This window comes from Zerene cesonia, chromosome 11, assembly GCF_012273895.1.
Source record: "Zerene cesonia ecotype Mississippi chromosome 11, Zerene_cesonia_1.1, whole genome shotgun sequence".
Classification (NCBI taxonomy): domain Eukaryota; kingdom Metazoa; phylum Arthropoda; class Insecta; order Lepidoptera; family Pieridae; genus Zerene; species Zerene cesonia.
In genome coordinates this window covers 4841986-4859610 of record NC_052112.1, presented here as the reverse complement: position 1 = coordinate 4859610, position 17625 = coordinate 4841986, and the positions used below count along the sequence as shown (strand labels likewise).

Below are 17625 nucleotides of genomic sequence, written 5' to 3'. Positions count from 1 at the left end.
AAAGTTTGTAAACGATAATATTCCTGAGTGCGGATCTGGAAATTATTTATTTCATGTATAGGTAGTTAATGTAGTATTTTATATACAATAATTGTATATATCCTTATGAATAAGTCACATAAAATTACAAACACACTCGATTTTTTACATAAATGTTGTAAATATTTCACAAGCACGTAGATTCGTATCCTATAATATTTAAATTATGACAAATTCCGTCCCTGAAGACTTAATAATATATGTAAAGTACCACACTAGTAGAACTTCTGGCTTGTAATTATTTTTCGTACAAGAAAGGTTAGAGTCTTCGTTCAAAATATTTTTATATTATTTACCTCACTCCTAGAGATCAACATGCCACCATTATTGATCCATCCAGCATATTCGCCTGTTTCCTTTTCGAGGCCTCTGTAAACGCTCTTTGAATCTTGCAATAGTTTTATCTCCAAATCGCAAGGCCTTAAAGACCACACCAGACCTGCATTTACATTATATTATATATGCAAATAATAACATTTAGAACGACGCGGGAAAAAGATTTTTATACTGCAACCGACGCGGCACACCACAGACCTATATTTACAAAAATATTGGAATGAGAAAATATTAACAGTTCTTTTGCATTAAATAGTCTCCATAACAGAACCCATTTGAAAAATTATTTCCCAAGGAGAAAGCTACATTATTCCTCTGCGATAGAGGCCAATTTTTTTTTTTGTTGTTGTTCCAGGTCAACCTCAAAACGGGCAGAATTTTATACATTTTCTTACCTGCAGAATGCCATGTTGTCCCACTGGTTACTTTAGCTCTTTCTAAGAGTACAGCGTTAACTCCCCTTTTAGATAGCTGATACAAAGTGTTACATCCTGCTATTCCACCGCCTATGCAACATTAAGAAATTTCATATAAATTTGAAATCCTCAGAATCTCAATTAGAGAAAAATAGCATCTATTATAATTGCGCCCAGCTCTTATAAGGTCAATCAAGGTTAGGTAACGTAAAAATAAACTTATGTTCTTTAGGTAGAAAAGCAAGAATATAAAAACATTCTTGGGTAAGTAGTTACTTGATCGACACAGATGAAGTAAACAGATTAAATCACACTTCACACCAATAGTATAAATGTGAGTTTCTTTGTTTGGATGTTTGTCTGTCAATCACGCTGAAACTACTGAACGGATTTTGATGAAATTATACATATTATACAGACAGGGTATGAGCTGACTTGGGTGATATGATAGATTTTATCCGGATTAAATGCTTCCTAGGGGTAAAATAATCTTCATATCCGGGCGGAGCCGGGACGGGTAACTAGTTGATCATAAATCTGAGATAGATTCTGCACTATTTTTAAATAATTTATAATTTTTTATAATTTATTTATAAATTATTTAAAAATATGATACTACAATAAAGTGTTATGGGCAATGTTATAGGTCATATACTCACCAATAACTACAACATCTGCTGACGTCACTACCTCCCCCTTCGTTGTATAAAAGTTTTTTCGGATGTTCACCGCCTTTAAAAATTTGCTTTTTGGATTTAAATATCCATGTTTCATCACTTTAAACATATTTATGTATTAATCACCAAATGAATGGTGTTTCGTGTTAAGCACAGAAGTGTTTATAATATTTTTACGCGTCTTTCTATTATAAATGTAATTATTTAATAATATTAACATTAATTAATCATTTTCGTTTAGATATGACCGTACAGATTGACACTCAGTTTATCTATTGAATATTTAATAATAACGAGCTCTCCTATCAATCTCAAGTTGATAAATACTGTTTATGCAGATATAAAGATGAGAATATTACGTATATTCTGAAGCGACGAGAAAAGAAGATATAATATAATACTATATTAATCTTTTGTATATTCGTGAAGTTCTTAACTATTTTTTATATCCTGGAGTAAAAAAGCTGTTCTGGCAGAACATCGTCCGCCATCGTCCGCCGTTAGCTGATTAGGATCAAAAGGATTCAAGATTGCATAAATATGATCTTTGCATACCTCTACTGAAAATTAAGATAATTTAAATTGTAGATAGATCAATTTCATAATCCATTAGGTCTTATTTTGGTCCGTTGAATTGTGAAACATGTATAATTATAACCAATCTCTTTTTGTTAAATTAAAACAACTTGCGTTATCACAATGATTTTAATTGCTCATTTTTTACGTAGTGTTGACGTGTGTGTGAAAACTTGAACCGATAGTAACAAGAAGTAAACAACATAATAATAGCGGCCCGTATTTTATCAGATGTTAGTGGCTTTATAAGTCAAAGTTCGACTAAGTCGTCATGCATAATATTGTAAAGGAAAATATAGAGCTACATTTTGATTTATTTAATTAAACTTAGCAATATCAAACGCTATAAAATAAAGTAAATAAATACTTAATAATACAATATTAATATATCAATTAATAGAAAGCTGTTTAATAAACGTTTAAATGTGTAGAAAGCTCATGTTGATAAAAAATGTAGGTATGTACACAAACTTCCGTTTGTGAGTTACAAATAATATACAATAGCATTTAATAAAAAAAAACGCCGACCATATTATCATTTAAAAATTACACGGGCACGCGTGAAGCACTTAATAGAGTTATCATAGAGCAAAAATGACTATATCATTTTGGAAAACAGCTGATCCTCTTACGTTGTTAATCCAATATAAATCAAACATAACTAAGAACCAACGCAAGGAAACCAGCTCTCAACTAAAATAGAACCACATCGAAATCGGTTCATCCGTTTGAGAGCTACGATACCACAGACATCAAACTTAATCTTATAACACCATACTTTTTAGCTGCGGGAGTTAAAAATGTAAATTTTGTTCAAGAAGTTCACAAGGCTGTAATATCAAAACTTCAAATTTTAAATTTTTGCCGACCCCAAATTTTAGAACATAGTACATTTAGTACATACATAAGACAATAACGGAAAATCCAATTTCCACAATTTAAAAGAATCTGGTAAATTTGTAAATAATAACAATTTGTAACATTTATCAGGATCAGTTGACTGTTTCGTAGTTACCAGTTTGTTGTGCATTTATTCCAACTACGTATATTACCTGACTACGTCAGTAGGGGGGTTTATTTTTTAATTTATTTATTATATTATTTATAATGAAAAAAAAAACAATAATATAACCGCCAATATTTTTATTATTTTATTTACAATTATTAACGTTTTTCGTACAAAATAAAACATGCTGAATTATACTGTTCTTATCAAGGCTATTTATATAATAGTCGACTCTAAATTATATTTTATTCTTAAATAACAAGTTGCGTTTAGATTAGGGAATTTTACAATAAAAACATGCCAAAACTTTAAATAAATGACCTTAAAACTACATAAATGATGAAAAACATACATTAAAATTGATAAGGTAAAATAAAGCACCTTACTAAAATTTCAAAACACTCACTGACATAGTTTTAAACATATTAAATAACGATAAAATAATCTGCTTCATTTTAAATTACGCTCATGCATTATTGCTTCTTTGGAATTATCAAATCAATACAATCCAAGTACAAATATAAAATACTAGCTGTAACCTACGGCGTCACTCGCGTGGTACCCGGGAATTTAGTAGCCTATGGGCTGTCTATCTCTGTACCAAATTTCATATAGATACGATAAGCTGCTTTCGCGTGAAAGAACGACAAATATCCATACATACATCGATTTTCCATCCAACCAACAAAATCCATCCAACTTTCGTATTAATAATATTAGTAGGACAAATGTGTATGCTTGTTTGTTTTACACTGAGATGGATTTTTGTCTGAAGATATTAAGGCAGCCTAGATAACGTCATAGGCTACTTCATACCCTGTTGACATATGTCAACCCTGAATTCCATGTGACTAAGCGGGCGTAACCGTAAGGGGAAAGCTTGTGGAAATACCTACCTTATAACTTGTGAATCATCACAATCAATCATTTTAAATTTGTTTTTCATTTTTATTTTTTATAAATCTAAACATTTCGACTGTATTTATTTAACGAATGACGCGTAAAACGTAATGTCCATTACAGTTATAGACACAAAGGAAGATAGTTTTGCGAGAACTCCGAGACCTCCAGAACGATGGTCTCTATAAATAAAATCTTGCTTATCAATAATTTCGACATGCAAAAATGAAAAAAAATCTATATATTTATTACGTATGTTGTTCTAGAGACAATTTAATATAAACTTTTAAAGTAAAACTGAAATATCATATTATAAACCCCTTATCTTATCACTTCGTGCATAAAATAACAGAGATCTTAACCTATACTATCTAAAGGCAATTTTTTTCTATTTACCCTAGTTTCAACCTGAAGGAAACCGGAATGGAATAAACCAACTCCCTCTCTGCATCTAATACACACAATATATCAATAGAAAATACCGTCCAATGTCTATGTGCTTTCAGAAATAACTGTTTTCTCGAGTCTTTGTTTATCTGTCTGAGCTTTTGAACTTTTCAATGAATGGATGGCATTTTCCATTATGCTATATGTATATGTAAATTAAATTTTGTTGAAGTGTTTTGGAGATTAAGCTTAAGCGAAAAGCTACTTACAAATAACAATACATAATATCTTACTGTAAAAACCTATAAAATAATACTTAAACAATGGCAGTTGTTATTTAGAGAATATCTGACCACTTTACTAACATATTATTTTTGTACTGAATCTTTAAACATAATTCTTACTTATTGCTACTTGGAAGTAGATATTTAGGTGTGCTGTTTACATTTAGAGTTATTTCATCCTTTCCATTTCTCTTATACATTTATGATAAAAAATCTGAAACAATATAAAATATTTGCATTAATTCGTGTATTAAAAAAATAAGATTAATTATAATTAATAGCACCAAAATTAAAGTGCTTTAAGAATATTATACGCACCAAAATAGGACAAGTCAGGTAATTGCCCGACACAAAGAGTAGAGCCCCTAACTTACGTGAGAGTGAAAAAGCGCGACTTATAAACGGCCGTCGCAGTTTCAAATTTAATACCGTTGGTGTTGCTGATTGGTATATAAATTATAATAACTAAGTAACTAAAGCGAAATCTTTGAAAAATAACACATTGATCATTTAATCATCGTACTGTAAAATGTAAATGTAGCTACTAGCTATTAATACCTTTCACCAATTCCAAGGAATATCTTAGTTTTCCATTGAATATTTCCCATACTCTCATGTTGTTTGTTTGATTCAAATATAACTACGTTAAAATTCGCTGGCAGTTTAAAAAGAAACTATTAGTTTTTTTTCTCCTAGGGCAAGAAGATTTAACTATTGGCCAGTATCAAGTAAAAGGTAGGGAATCTATACACGGGACATTAAAAATAGCTGACACAAATAAAAAAGTTTCCAGTTTAAAATTCGAATACCTCGTTCAGACGTGGTGCGGACTGGCAACGCGCGGCGGTGTGAGGGCGAGGCGGTGTTGCCGCGCCGCGTGGTCGCCCGCCGCAGCGGCCGCGGCCGCCTCCAGCTGCGCACGCAGCGCTACCAGCTCCCGTGTACGTTGGAATATGGGATCCTGGTGAATTAATGCTTTGTAATGACCACACTTCCGTCGCTTTTGAAAAATATTTCTAATTAATCGAGTTAATAATACTGTGAATATGAAAAGTCAATTTATAATTTTGATTAGTTTACGTAAACACACATTGTGCATATGTACAGATTTATCACGTTTTTATTTAATTATTATAAGTTTTATTTAATGTGATTAATAACGTTACATTTCTTTCTTTTTACAATTCATAACTTTGAATCCAAATGAATACTATATGAAGCACAATTATAAGAAATCAGGTATTTGTGCGAGTTCACCCCAAAAGGCAAGAGAAACATTAGTATTTTGTAATATATTTTATACTGCATGTAATTAAAAATTTATTAATTTCAATATCTTACTTGTTGCCTCATAGTTGGATTCCACCTGCAATATAACGCTTTCCATAGCTTGATGATCCTCAGAGAAGCTACCGGTACCAGAACAGTTTGAGGTCTAGAATATGGCGAAAGCGGCGTGTTGGGTCCAAAGGAAGACGGACCCCAATATAGTGGGTTCAGGTACAAATCTTGTCGGCTGTTTATATAAGACCACAGTGATACTGTCTTGGTTTTTATTTCTAGAAATCAAAAGAAATAATATGTTAAAGGTGTTATGGTACCAAAAGAATTACAAAGTAGAAATTTAACATGGTTACCATTGATTATTAAAAAATCGCGTATAAAAGGTATTATTTATTTAAGAGCTTGCCTTGCAATAATATAACCAGCCAAAACTTTCTAAGTTAACTGATATTAAAAGAGTAAAAATTATATAAAAGGGACCAAATATGTTATATAAAACCATTTCATATACCTGCATACTTAATTATACGAAAAGGGTTTAAATAACATACAAAAATAGGAACTTACACAAAATTTTACCCAAGTATTGTTAGATAAAACGATGCTTTTACACTTCTAGTGTGTGCAAAATAAGACATATTCAAAAAAATCATACCGTTTTCAGAAGAAATTCATTACCCCAAAACGATAGCAATATCAAGATTGAATTACAATCATCATTTTTATAGGAACCAACTTCAAAGGACATATTCAATCAACAAAAACTTAATCACCCACCTTCCTTCACCCTCTCCCTTTCAGTATTGAACAGGAACGTTCCAAATCTACAGGAGTACAGATGATCCACAATCGTTATCAAAAGTCTCTCAGTGAATTCGAACGCAGTGGGAAACTGCTGCTGCAACTGCCACACGCAATCCACCCATTGGACGAATACCGGCGATCTATCCGCGTCCGAGTGGCGTTCGTCGCCGTGCCCTATACGCTGGAATTATATAAAATAAAATATAGTATCGGTATCTATATATAAAATATAGATTTAATCATTGCTATGATCAAATATACATGTCTATATTGCTGCAGACATTTATATTCTGTATTTTAACTGCTTGAACTACATTTTCAAACTATAACATTTATTTATTAAATTAGACTTCGTATTGTAGCACTTTTGAATCGAAATGAATTTAATATATTATGTAATCATTATTATGATCTATGTCAATACTTTAGCCAACAAAGCAGATAGACGATGAGTTTTTGCCAAAATTTGACTTAGGTAACAATTGGGTTACAGTTCCATTATTCGATTAAATAAAACAGTTATTCAGATGCAGTCTGTTAATATGAGACATTTTCTGGATAAAATATACCACTTTTATTGTATAATACGACCCATAAAATGCTAATGATGCCTTATAGGAATCACACAAAAAATATATTTATGAATTTCACGATGTCGATATTTCACAGTGCCCAAGACAAGTTATCAGCCGATCATTTTTATTATGTTCGCTCTTTCTCTGTATAACATACCTACTTAATGCGTAATTTACATAAAAATCTTTAAAAATACAAATCAGTTTAATACATATATACAAGACTAGCAAACTTGGCGAACTTCGTTTCGCTACCAGATGGCTGTATGTGAAAAATGAATTTCCCGTTTTTCTGTTGAAATTTTCCCTGAATTTTCTTTGCTATAAACCTCACGGAGGCCGAGACCTTTCCAACGAATGCAAAACCGTGGAAATCGGTTCGTGCGTTTTGGAGTTATAGCGTCAGGAGGGAAAACCCGACTTATTTTTATATAGTAGATATATATTATCTTACCAACTGGAATTTGTGTCCGAATGATAGCCACTCCTTTTCAATAAGAACTTGGAATCCCCTGAGCGTGCGGTAGTACGGATCCAACATCAGCATTGCTAATGCTGTGAGCTGTGCAGTTCGGTCCCAACCGTCAGAGCAATGTACTAATACTGATGTTTTGTGATTCTCCACCTACATAAAAATATATACACCTACATAAAACACATAATTATATTTTTGACTGACCAATGATATAATTTAAAGCTGAAAAGGATTTTTGTTTGAACACACTTATCTCAGGATCTAATGGGCCAATTTCAAAAATTCTTCCACTGTTCGATAGGGATGCAATCTTTGATTGCTATATATGCATCCCGGCTGAAACCGAGGCGGATCGCTAATAAATTATCTTTATATATATAAAATTCTCGTGTCACAGTTTTCGTTGCCATACTCCTCCGAAACGGCTTGACCGATTCCTCTGAAATTTGGTAAGCATATTGGGTAGGTCTGAGAATCGGCCAACATCTATTTTTTATCCCGATATTCCTACGGGATACGGACTTACGCGGGTGAAACCGCGGGGCGCAGCTAGTAATATATATACTGACTGACCTATATATATACATATGTATATAAATAAATTCATCATTACAACAAATAATAATTGAACTGTAAAAATATATATATTATATGAAATGTGTCAAAAAGTTCATTTTCCTCTGTCACCTTCAAGTAAAAGTTAGATAAAATGACAATGCACTGACCTTATCGACAATACGCACGGCGCCCGCTAATATACACTTTATATGCTTCAGCCAACAGGTTGCCTCTATTCCACTGAACCACCTGATAAAAAACAATGACAATAAACAATCAAATTGTTTTGAAATCATTTAACGGTATACAATGATACCAAGATATTGTTGCTTATTCAAAAAGGAATACTGTCTGTCTATCCGACCTGTCTTCACGTTTTAACCACTGCACTGATAAGGATGAAATTTTCTACAGAGATCGCTTGAGGATTGATAAAAGACATAGGATAGGTTTTCATCACGAAAGTGTCCAACTTTACCTTGGACTTTGTTACGAGTGAATACATCTTAAAACATTGATTTCATTTTTAAATCTAACTAATTATATTTCCTTCGCTTACCTAGTTTGATCAATTTGTGGGAAGCACAATTCTTTCAGTTTACGGAGGCTCTCCCTCATGACATGGATGTTGTGTATATCCAGAAACACTAGTTCTGCATTCTGGTAGGCGTCTTCAGATTCATATCTATTGTGTAAATCAAAATTATATATTATTTTCTTAACTACCGCTCCTATAGCACGGAGTTATTTGAAATTCTACAAATTGTAGAAATATTGTTAATTGCAGATAAAAACTATGAATCTAAAATGTCCATTACTTAATTAATATTACATTCATACATTAATAAAAGAAAAAAACGTATGTGTTGTACAGAATTCTCATTTAAACATACTTTACTTTACTAGTTTAGGCACCAGTCTCACACTTATTTATATGTACTGAAAATGTGTAAACTTATCTTATGTAACTGAAAAAATAAACTCTTTTGTATTTTTTATTATTATTTTTTTTCTATCCTTCAGAGTATTATTTGTCATAGCATATGAATAATAAAACTTAAATACATGTAACAAATTTAAACAACTTACCCGCCCCCTTTAGCCTTATTAGCGATGGCATTTGCACTGGGTCGGGCATCCATAATAAACAGTTTATGAGCTTGTGCATTGGCATCCATTATTAACTGTATGTAGCGTTCATCTTCTCTACTGCGCTTACCACTCACCTGAATTATAAAAGTTTTCATGTTACCCTCAAAATATTCATATAATAACAAAATATTCATACAAATATTCATATATATAATAACATATATGAATATTTGTATAAAAATTGAATGATACAAAAGATACAGAATAAATTGTATAAAAGGAAAGTACAAATTATTGGGCGACATTATAACTTTAATTATAATTATCACTATAATGCCTAATGCCTAACTATAACTTTATTTAAAAAAAGACAAATCCGAATTGATAATAATAATTCAAACAAAACCAATGGGAACTACACTTATTTTACAAACCACTAGGCAGTAAAATATAAAAAAAACTCCAGCCTTTAATATTTAGAATATAATTAACAGTAGCAAGTACGTACCCCAACAAGCGGCTGACTACATCTCGTAATAGTGGCTTGCGAGCTAGGGTGTATCCACGCCAGCACGGGAATACGTCCGCGCGAGCGGAACGCGGCGACCGAACGCAACAGTTCGTCGTTCGCCGCAGCCGGCACCGCCCACACCGACGGGTAGCTGTCGCATATCTCGTACTTGTCGTTGATGCGCGTTATACGCCACATGTCATTGTTCACCCCCTGAGAATAACAATTTATTTTTTTATTTTTTTTTCATAGCGGGCAACTGTGCTGGTGGTTCGCCTGATGGTAAGCGATCACCACCGCCCATGAACATTGCACGAGCTGCCCGCTTTTAAGGAGCAAGGGATAAGGAAAGGATAGATGACTGGAAAGAAGGCATAGACTGGGAAGGGTGATGAAAAGGAAATGGGCTACTGGCATACAACATGCTATTATTTCATGCCAGTTTACTGTTAATTTAGCTTTGTCACCACAATATCATAATATGAAGTATTGTGTTCTATTCTGTAAGCTATAGAGTATCATACTTGTATATTTATATTGTATTTACAACAAACAAACAAATAATTAGATGCATTTTGTTGGATTCCTGTAGAAATAGTGTGATAAACCTTCTCATATATAAAACATCCTCATTCTTATTTATTGAACACTATGACATACAGAACAATTTACACTTACCATTCTTCTCAACTCCGTTACTGGTTCATAAACATGCCAACCATCTTCAGGGAAACTCTCCGAGTAGCTAAATGCAAACATTGGCAGTCTATGTGATAGGGGAAACGCAAGCTGTTGTAATTTCTCAAAAATTCCGCGTCGAGAATGATTCTCTTGTTTGTGAGCAAAACGCAAGTTCCTCATGTCCTTTAAATAAAAAAAAAATGGATTTTTATTTAATTACATTCTATTGAATATATTTAGATTGTTTAGAATCAATTAAAAAGTGATAAAATAATGTCAATACACTATTTGATACACCATATTCGAAATAATACAGTAATGCTTTTTATAACTTTTTCTCAGAAAGTGCTTTACAAACGGTAGTTGATTAGACAATCCTTATACCGCCTTGTAGTCATAATAGTATGTATGTGTATTGCTGATTGCAATAATAATTAGATTAAGAATTATTATTCTAGATATTACCTTACAAAATACTTCAATGCCATATGAGTTTTCACCTTTAGATGATGCACCACCAACCTTCTCAATACGAGATACCTGCGAAGAGAATTATTTCCTATGATAACATTGCTAATTTCTACAAACAATATATTTCAATTAATACATTTTTTTCTAAGCTGTAACAAAGCCTGTAACAATTTTGTTATAAAAAATACCAGTATTTTGGATATTACTTAAATGGAATATATATCTACTTTCTATGTATTGGAAAAGAAATAATATTAATATGGGAACTTTAACACATAAATGTGAAATGATATATTAACTAATACAAATAATTTTTACTTATACTAACCACACCAAGAGGCACACTTAATGTACTCTGCAAAGATGTTGCATCAGTAGGTCGGAAATGCAGTTGATAATTTGTTACTTTGAGGACTCCCCTAGATGGACCACTGTATGGACAAAGATAGGTTACATCGCGAGCAACTCCCATCACCTTCTCTCCATCCAGAAGCTGAATATCTCCCAGGACATGAGCCTGTAAAGAAAAGAAAAAGCTGTTAAAAATAATAACACTCATAAATTATGCTTAATCACTTCTAGATGGGCTGACTGATTACAAGCCTTAGAAAATTCTTTGTGCTGCCTTTGACTACGAATTCGATTTATAAACAAACAAACATGCATAGATTTACTCATTGTTGCAGAATGAGAGACAGTGAAGACACTATCAATGATTCCACTTTGGACCTTTATTTCAATGAATCCAGGAAGTGGCAGTAAGGCATAAATAACAGTTTGAGGAATAAATTAGGCCTATTTGGAAACTTACGGATTCCTGTCCGTGTTTGGAATTCAATGAACTAGATTTGGAGTCCGAATCCAATGAATCGGAACTGGCATTTTTGGACAGCGAAAAATCTGAATTTAACAATTCTGAACTATTATGTTTATCCATTGTAAGAATGTGTAATATCCAAGCTACTAAATGATTTATAAATTTCTTCTTTGAGATAATGTTATCAATATTTGATAAATATTTTTTATAACAAGAAATTGGAAATGTTAAGCTATTGACATTGACAAATGACAAAAACTTGTTGACAGATGACAGAGGATCTAATAATATTTATCGCATTCGTAGAAGAAATATCTTTGTTTCATTTTAAATTTGATGAAAAACATCTAATGTGTCGCTTTTTCTCTATTTAGTTATAAATCTATTCCTAGTGTTGGTTAATTATGACGAGAACATATTTAATTATTCATTTCAGATCATTCTATAGAATATAGTTAGACTATAGATTATAGACAATCATCATTCAAACGCGACATGATGTTGCTCTACTTATCATAATTTCCCATTTTTATTTAGCTTTAACTTTTTTTATGAGTTACGTTTTGTATTATTAATGGTAATGACAATAATGATAGACGTCGCAAATTCAAAATTTGGAATTCTAGGGTTACATATTGCAACTGGAATTAATATATAATAGCAAGTTGATTAAAAATTTTACATTAATACTATATAAACGTTGTTATAGTAACAATATAAACAGTAATCATCGTTAAAATTCCTACTTCACCACGAATGGTTACACATAGAATGTTTAATAATTGATAACCATGAAATTACCGGAAAGTATTAATAAGAATATTTATTTAACGTACAAAAATATTGCACGACTAGAAAAGGAACGCGTTTTAAAAGCAGAAGATTTTACATGGGATATTAAACATCCAAAAACCCTTGTTATGATTTGTATTGAAAGATTAAATACTGACTGGTGTGGTAAGTAAATACACTTAAAAATTTGCAAATGTAAAGAATTTTTTAACAAAAAATATGTTTCTTCTACAGGTACCCCAAAACTAGAAAAATTTATACCAAAGGATCGTGAATATTTTTTGGAAATTCTAGGCACTAATATTCCACTGCAAATATTAGTAGACAATATAAAAAATGACGTTTTTTGGAAACGATGTTATTATTCGAAGTGGTCCGATTATATTGAAAGTATGGAGAATAAACCATGGATAAACATATTTATGGAGCGATATTACGCTGATATTCTTGAAAACATGAATCCACGTCTATACGATCCAGAAAAGGTCATACATATTACAAAAATTACCAAATAAGTTCACAAAATTAATTAACATCTTTACAATATTTTATTGCAGATACAGAACTTGGTGAAATTGTGCGGGCCATATATATATTCGCTATCACTACGAAGTTTAGTACCAGCCGATATAATTACTCAAAGGATAACTTCCCCAGAGATGGCTGACTTAATAACATCATACAAAAAAAATGAAAGCAAGCCATCATCAAAGCGGGGAGAAGTATTTCCTAGGGGTAGTAATTTATATTGTCTTTTATTGCATACTGCTTACGATTACATAACCCCTTTTCATATTATTTATTATGACATTGTTTTGAAAATGCAATTTTATAAATTTTTAATTTAAGAATTGAGAATACAAAATATTAGAACGCAAAGCCTGGCCTGCCAGAGGCCTGCTAAGGAAATGAGTTCGAATCTAGTCCCATAATCAATCATTTTCATTGTTTTTTACGTTCAAACCCTATAATATCTACTTATATCTACTTGTATGATAAAATTATAGCTCAACGAAAGGATACATTTTCTTATTTTCACAGGAAAATTTATAAATCACGCAATTATAATATATATTTCAGATCACATATCCCTACATGCAGCATTAAGTAGTTTGCATAATTTGGTAGAATTTCATATTACATACCAATTGCGTTATATTGGTGTTGATTATCGTAGAGATCAATTTCAGTTTACTAATAACGATGCGAAAAATTTAGCGAGAGGTCTTGAAAAATGTATACAACTAAAAATCTTAAGGTACTTGTATTCTTATTTCAAAAGATTATTGGCTTCAGCTAAATGTATCAAGTTTTCATTAATGTAAGTTTTTGAACTATGTTATTATGAAAATCTAATATCTATTAACTAACTATAACCTATCGAAAATGTCTTTATAGAATAACACGAACCGATATGAATTGTCAAAAAGTTAAATGTATACTTCGTGGAATATCAGATAGCCAAAATTTGGAGACGTTAGACTTCAGTCACTGTAAGATTGGAGATGATGGTGCTAGTTACATAGCCAAATTCATAACCAAGCATGGTAAATTACGGAATTTAATTCTGGCTGATAATATATTTGGTAAGTATTAAAGTCGCATTTCTTTTCCATAGAATATATTTATGGGTAACTTGTAATAAAAATACATAAAGCAATTACAATAAATGAATATATATTGAATAAAAAAATAGCCTAATCACAAACAAAGACAGAAATGATACCATCATTAAAAAAGTGTTAATAATGTTGGTTAAAGATACACCAACTTAAAAAGAAGAAAATCGAAGGCACACCATACACACAAACGAAAAATTTTCAGGTCCAACTGGCATTGAAACAATATCACAAGTATTGAATTATACAAGCTGCAAAATACGTACATTAGATCTTAGATTAAACAACAAGTTGGGATCTGAAGGAATTGCTCATATTGCCGTCTCTTTGGCAAGAGGATGTAACCTCACCTCGTAAGTGTTGATACTTGGTCATAAAAATTAAAAACTATTTATTTTCTGCAAATTATTTTATATTTTTATATTTTAGCTTGAACATATCTGGATGTGGGATTACACCAGATCCACTGGAGAAACCACCAGCTGGAGTATGGTCAGCTATAAATGCTGCGAATCCGCCGACATGTGGCGATCTGTTAGCAAGAGCTATTGGATTAGTTAAAACTCCATTACGGTCTATTGATATAAGTGTTAATAATGTGGGATCGGTAATTTTCTTTTATAATTTTAACCATACTACGTAACCTTATAAACCAGGAAATAACTGTTCAATTTTAAACAGTCATCGTGTTCACATTTTTCAGATGAGTGATATGATACTATCGAACGCTATTTGCCTCAGTTATCTTATTGACATAAACCTTAAAAGATCTGGCATGAGATCTTTTGCAATGGCCATTGCTGAATCTGCTGCTGCGGCGCAGCGATTAAGAAGAGAATCTGAAAAGGGTATTCGGTTTAGACGAAGTGCTGGAAGAGTAGTTCAAGCTCACAGAGTAGTAAAAGGAATGAATATAGGTATATCATCGTTATTTTTTCATGTTTTCACATTGTTATGTTTTATGTTTTTATGTAGGGTTATGTTCTTCGAGTATTTATATATGTATATTTCTTTGGTACGACCTAGAGCCTAAATTGATTGTTTATTTTTATGTGAGTGGCGTCAATAGAGTCGTATTAGTCGTGATAGTCACATTTTTTTATCTCCTCAGTGAATTTAAAAAGGATGACAGATATTGACCAAGTCGGGTTCTTTTTAATATTATGCTGGTTTAATGTAGGGATCGTACAGAAAAACAGGTGCATAAATAATTATTTCATTGAAGTTACAAATATTTTAACCTAAATCTTTTTTAATGTTTTTCTCTTTGTGTTAGAATATATACAGAAACAGAATAACAGTCGAAAAAACAGGTCAAGTATCTCTAATAAATGAAAGTGCTTTAAATGTCTAACGATGCTGATAACATTTATATAATGTTCTGAATTTTGATCCTTTTTCCGGTGCAACCACTAGATTTGCATTTGCTTTTTCTGTAACGAAACCTAGAATGACTATAACAAATACTGTTTATTTGCTAGATGCGGACCCAGTTTTATTCGCCCAGCAACTCTCAGCACGACCTTCAATTGTGTCGGTTGCTTCAGAAGATGGTATATACAATATACAAACTCAGCCATTACCGAAAGATTTTGGTTTTGTACCTGCTATAAAGGTATAATATAAAATAAGTGTTTACATAACATCATCGAATTAACATTGAATGAGTTCTTACGTTAATATATTAAATTATTTTACATCGGTAAACAGAATCCACTACCATCAAGTTATGATGCAATGACTTCTGGTCCTTCAACATCAAGAAGATCGAGTCACCATATTTTGATTATAGAACCTGTTCAGGTAAAATACATATGACAGTAATAAATAGTCATAAACTAATATTCTAATAATCATCATGTAGTTAAGTTTTGCAATGAATAATTATATTCTAAATATCATTAAAATATAGTTGTTGGCACTGCTGGTAAGTGTTCCATTTACTGATAGAGTAAAATTTTGTTATACTTTTACATACACAATTAATTTTTTATTACGTGGGTAATACATACACATTTCTTTACAGGAACTACAGCATGCTACATTAAAACGCCGAAAATCAGATGGCTCTCTTCAAACATCAGTTAGTGACGTATCTCGACGTATTAAAATATTAGTTTCACATGAAAATAACAATTGAAGAAAAGAAATATATTCGTTGAATACTAAGTGTCGTTGATTTTTATTTCAAATATTTGGATTTATACATGATGTGGTAATAAATGAAATATTGTTATTGATCATGTACGTGTATTTTATCAAGTAAACTAAAAATCATAAATATAATTATTGACCAATGTTTGAGAACATCTAAGAAATTGAAATGACAACCTTTTGAAATATCGAAATTAAGTATTATTTAGTTTTCCCATGTTGTTACATTTCTAGAAACTAATAGTAATAATCTTCCCTAAATACTTGTAGAATATTGAGACTGGCAATATTTACCATAAGCAAACAAATTATTTCATTTTCTCAAAGTTTCTCTTTCTTGACAGTCGTCGATACTAACCAATTGTCAACTGTCAAAATCTAGTCTCAAGTAATCTGTGGTTTGGTTCAGTCAGCCATGTTTTGTGTATAAAGTGGTGTTATTTGTACAATTATTATTGTGATGAAATAATTATATCTAAGGAAATAATTTGAATTGTATACTATTGAACAAGTGCTAGTGAGTTTTCAATGTTTTTAGTGAAAGTTGTGTGATATTGCTGTAAAAATGAATTGGGGTACTGAGCTTTGGGTATGTATTTGTAATTAACGTAACCGATTCTCCGTATTCATAAGATTTGAATGAGGCTTTAGAAATTATAAAAAATAATACTTCTTTTCAATCATCGATGACGAATATCGTAAACTGAGGATATATTTATGAGTCCCGATTTTTATTTAAATAAAGTTTGTTGAAACAGTAGTGTAATATGCTCTCGATATACTTATATATTAATTTATTTTTATTAAAACAGATGTTTAAGTATATTTTATCAAATATAGTAGTTTCACAACATACTTATGACAAATATTTATAAGTGTATTTACAATTACAATAAACAAGAGTTGGTATGTAAATTTATGAATTATGCCTTTCACAATTGCATCTAGACAAGATTTTCGATGACGTTAGACAAATAAAGTATACTTGGCTCAAATTTTGAAGAGGATATGTATTTTTATCTCTAACTTCTACATATAACATCAAAGTTAAAAATGATGATAGCTAAAGCAAATAAAAGATAATGTTGGTTATTAGTACACTTTATATAAAAATAAACAATATGATGTTTAGGTATTGAGGATTTTAAAATGAGTAGAAATATAGTTGCTT

At 31.4% G+C, this 17625-nt stretch overlaps 4 protein-coding genes across 9 annotated transcripts in view; 2 read left to right on the top strand and 2 right to left on the bottom strand.

Moving 5' to 3' along the window:
- The window catches only part of LOC119830144 (sarcosine dehydrogenase, mitochondrial), a 7870-nt gene extending 6293 nt beyond the window's left edge, over positions 1-1577 (bottom strand). Inside the window, exons 1-3 of the mRNA XM_038353039.1 lie at positions 1451-1577; positions 771-881; positions 336-478 (exon numbers count right to left, since the gene is read on the bottom strand). Of these exons, the coding sequence (XP_038208967.1) occupies positions 336-478; positions 771-881; positions 1451-1577 (381 nt within the window). The remainder of the gene's footprint in view (positions 1-335; positions 479-770; positions 882-1450) is intronic.
- Positions 1578-4516: 2939 nt separating this feature from the next.
- Positions 4517-12129, bottom strand: LOC119830163 (myotubularin-related protein 2). Its single transcript, XM_038353066.1, has 13 exons — positions 11884-12129; positions 11401-11589; positions 11067-11141; positions 10599-10784; positions 9918-10133; positions 9407-9543; positions 8877-9002; positions 8485-8566; positions 7739-7909; positions 6683-6890; positions 5963-6180; positions 5431-5582; positions 4517-4835 (listed from the first exon to the last, which is right to left on the bottom strand). The coding sequence occupies exons 1-12, from the start codon at positions 12007-12009 to the stop codon at positions 5436-5438; spliced, it is 1881 nt and encodes a 626-aa protein (XP_038208994.1). The 5' UTR covers positions 12010-12129; the 3' UTR covers positions 4517-4835; positions 5431-5435.
- Positions 12130-14095: 1966 nt separating this feature from the next.
- On the top strand, positions 14096-16846 carry LOC119830540. Its single transcript, XM_038353599.1, has 8 exons — positions 14096-14267; positions 14506-14653; positions 14730-14907; positions 15004-15217; positions 15782-15915; positions 16011-16103; positions 16327-16383; positions 16799-16846. Exons 1-8 carry the CDS (start codon positions 14096-14098, stop codon positions 16844-16846), a joined length of 1044 nt encoding a protein of 347 aa, XP_038209527.1.
- The window catches only part of LOC119829911 (formin-binding protein 1-like), a 34662-nt gene continuing 33815 nt past the window's right edge, over positions 16779-17625 (top strand). For 5 of the 6 annotated variants that reach the window (XM_038352627.1, XM_038352625.1, XM_038352623.1 and 2 more), the window contains exon 1: positions 16779-17043. In XM_038352627.1, the coding sequence (XP_038208555.1) occupies positions 17020-17043 (24 nt within the window). In that variant the 5' untranslated portion in view covers positions 16779-17019. The remainder of the gene's footprint in view (positions 17044-17625) is intronic. The other variant, XM_038352626.1, reaches the window with a different exon arrangement.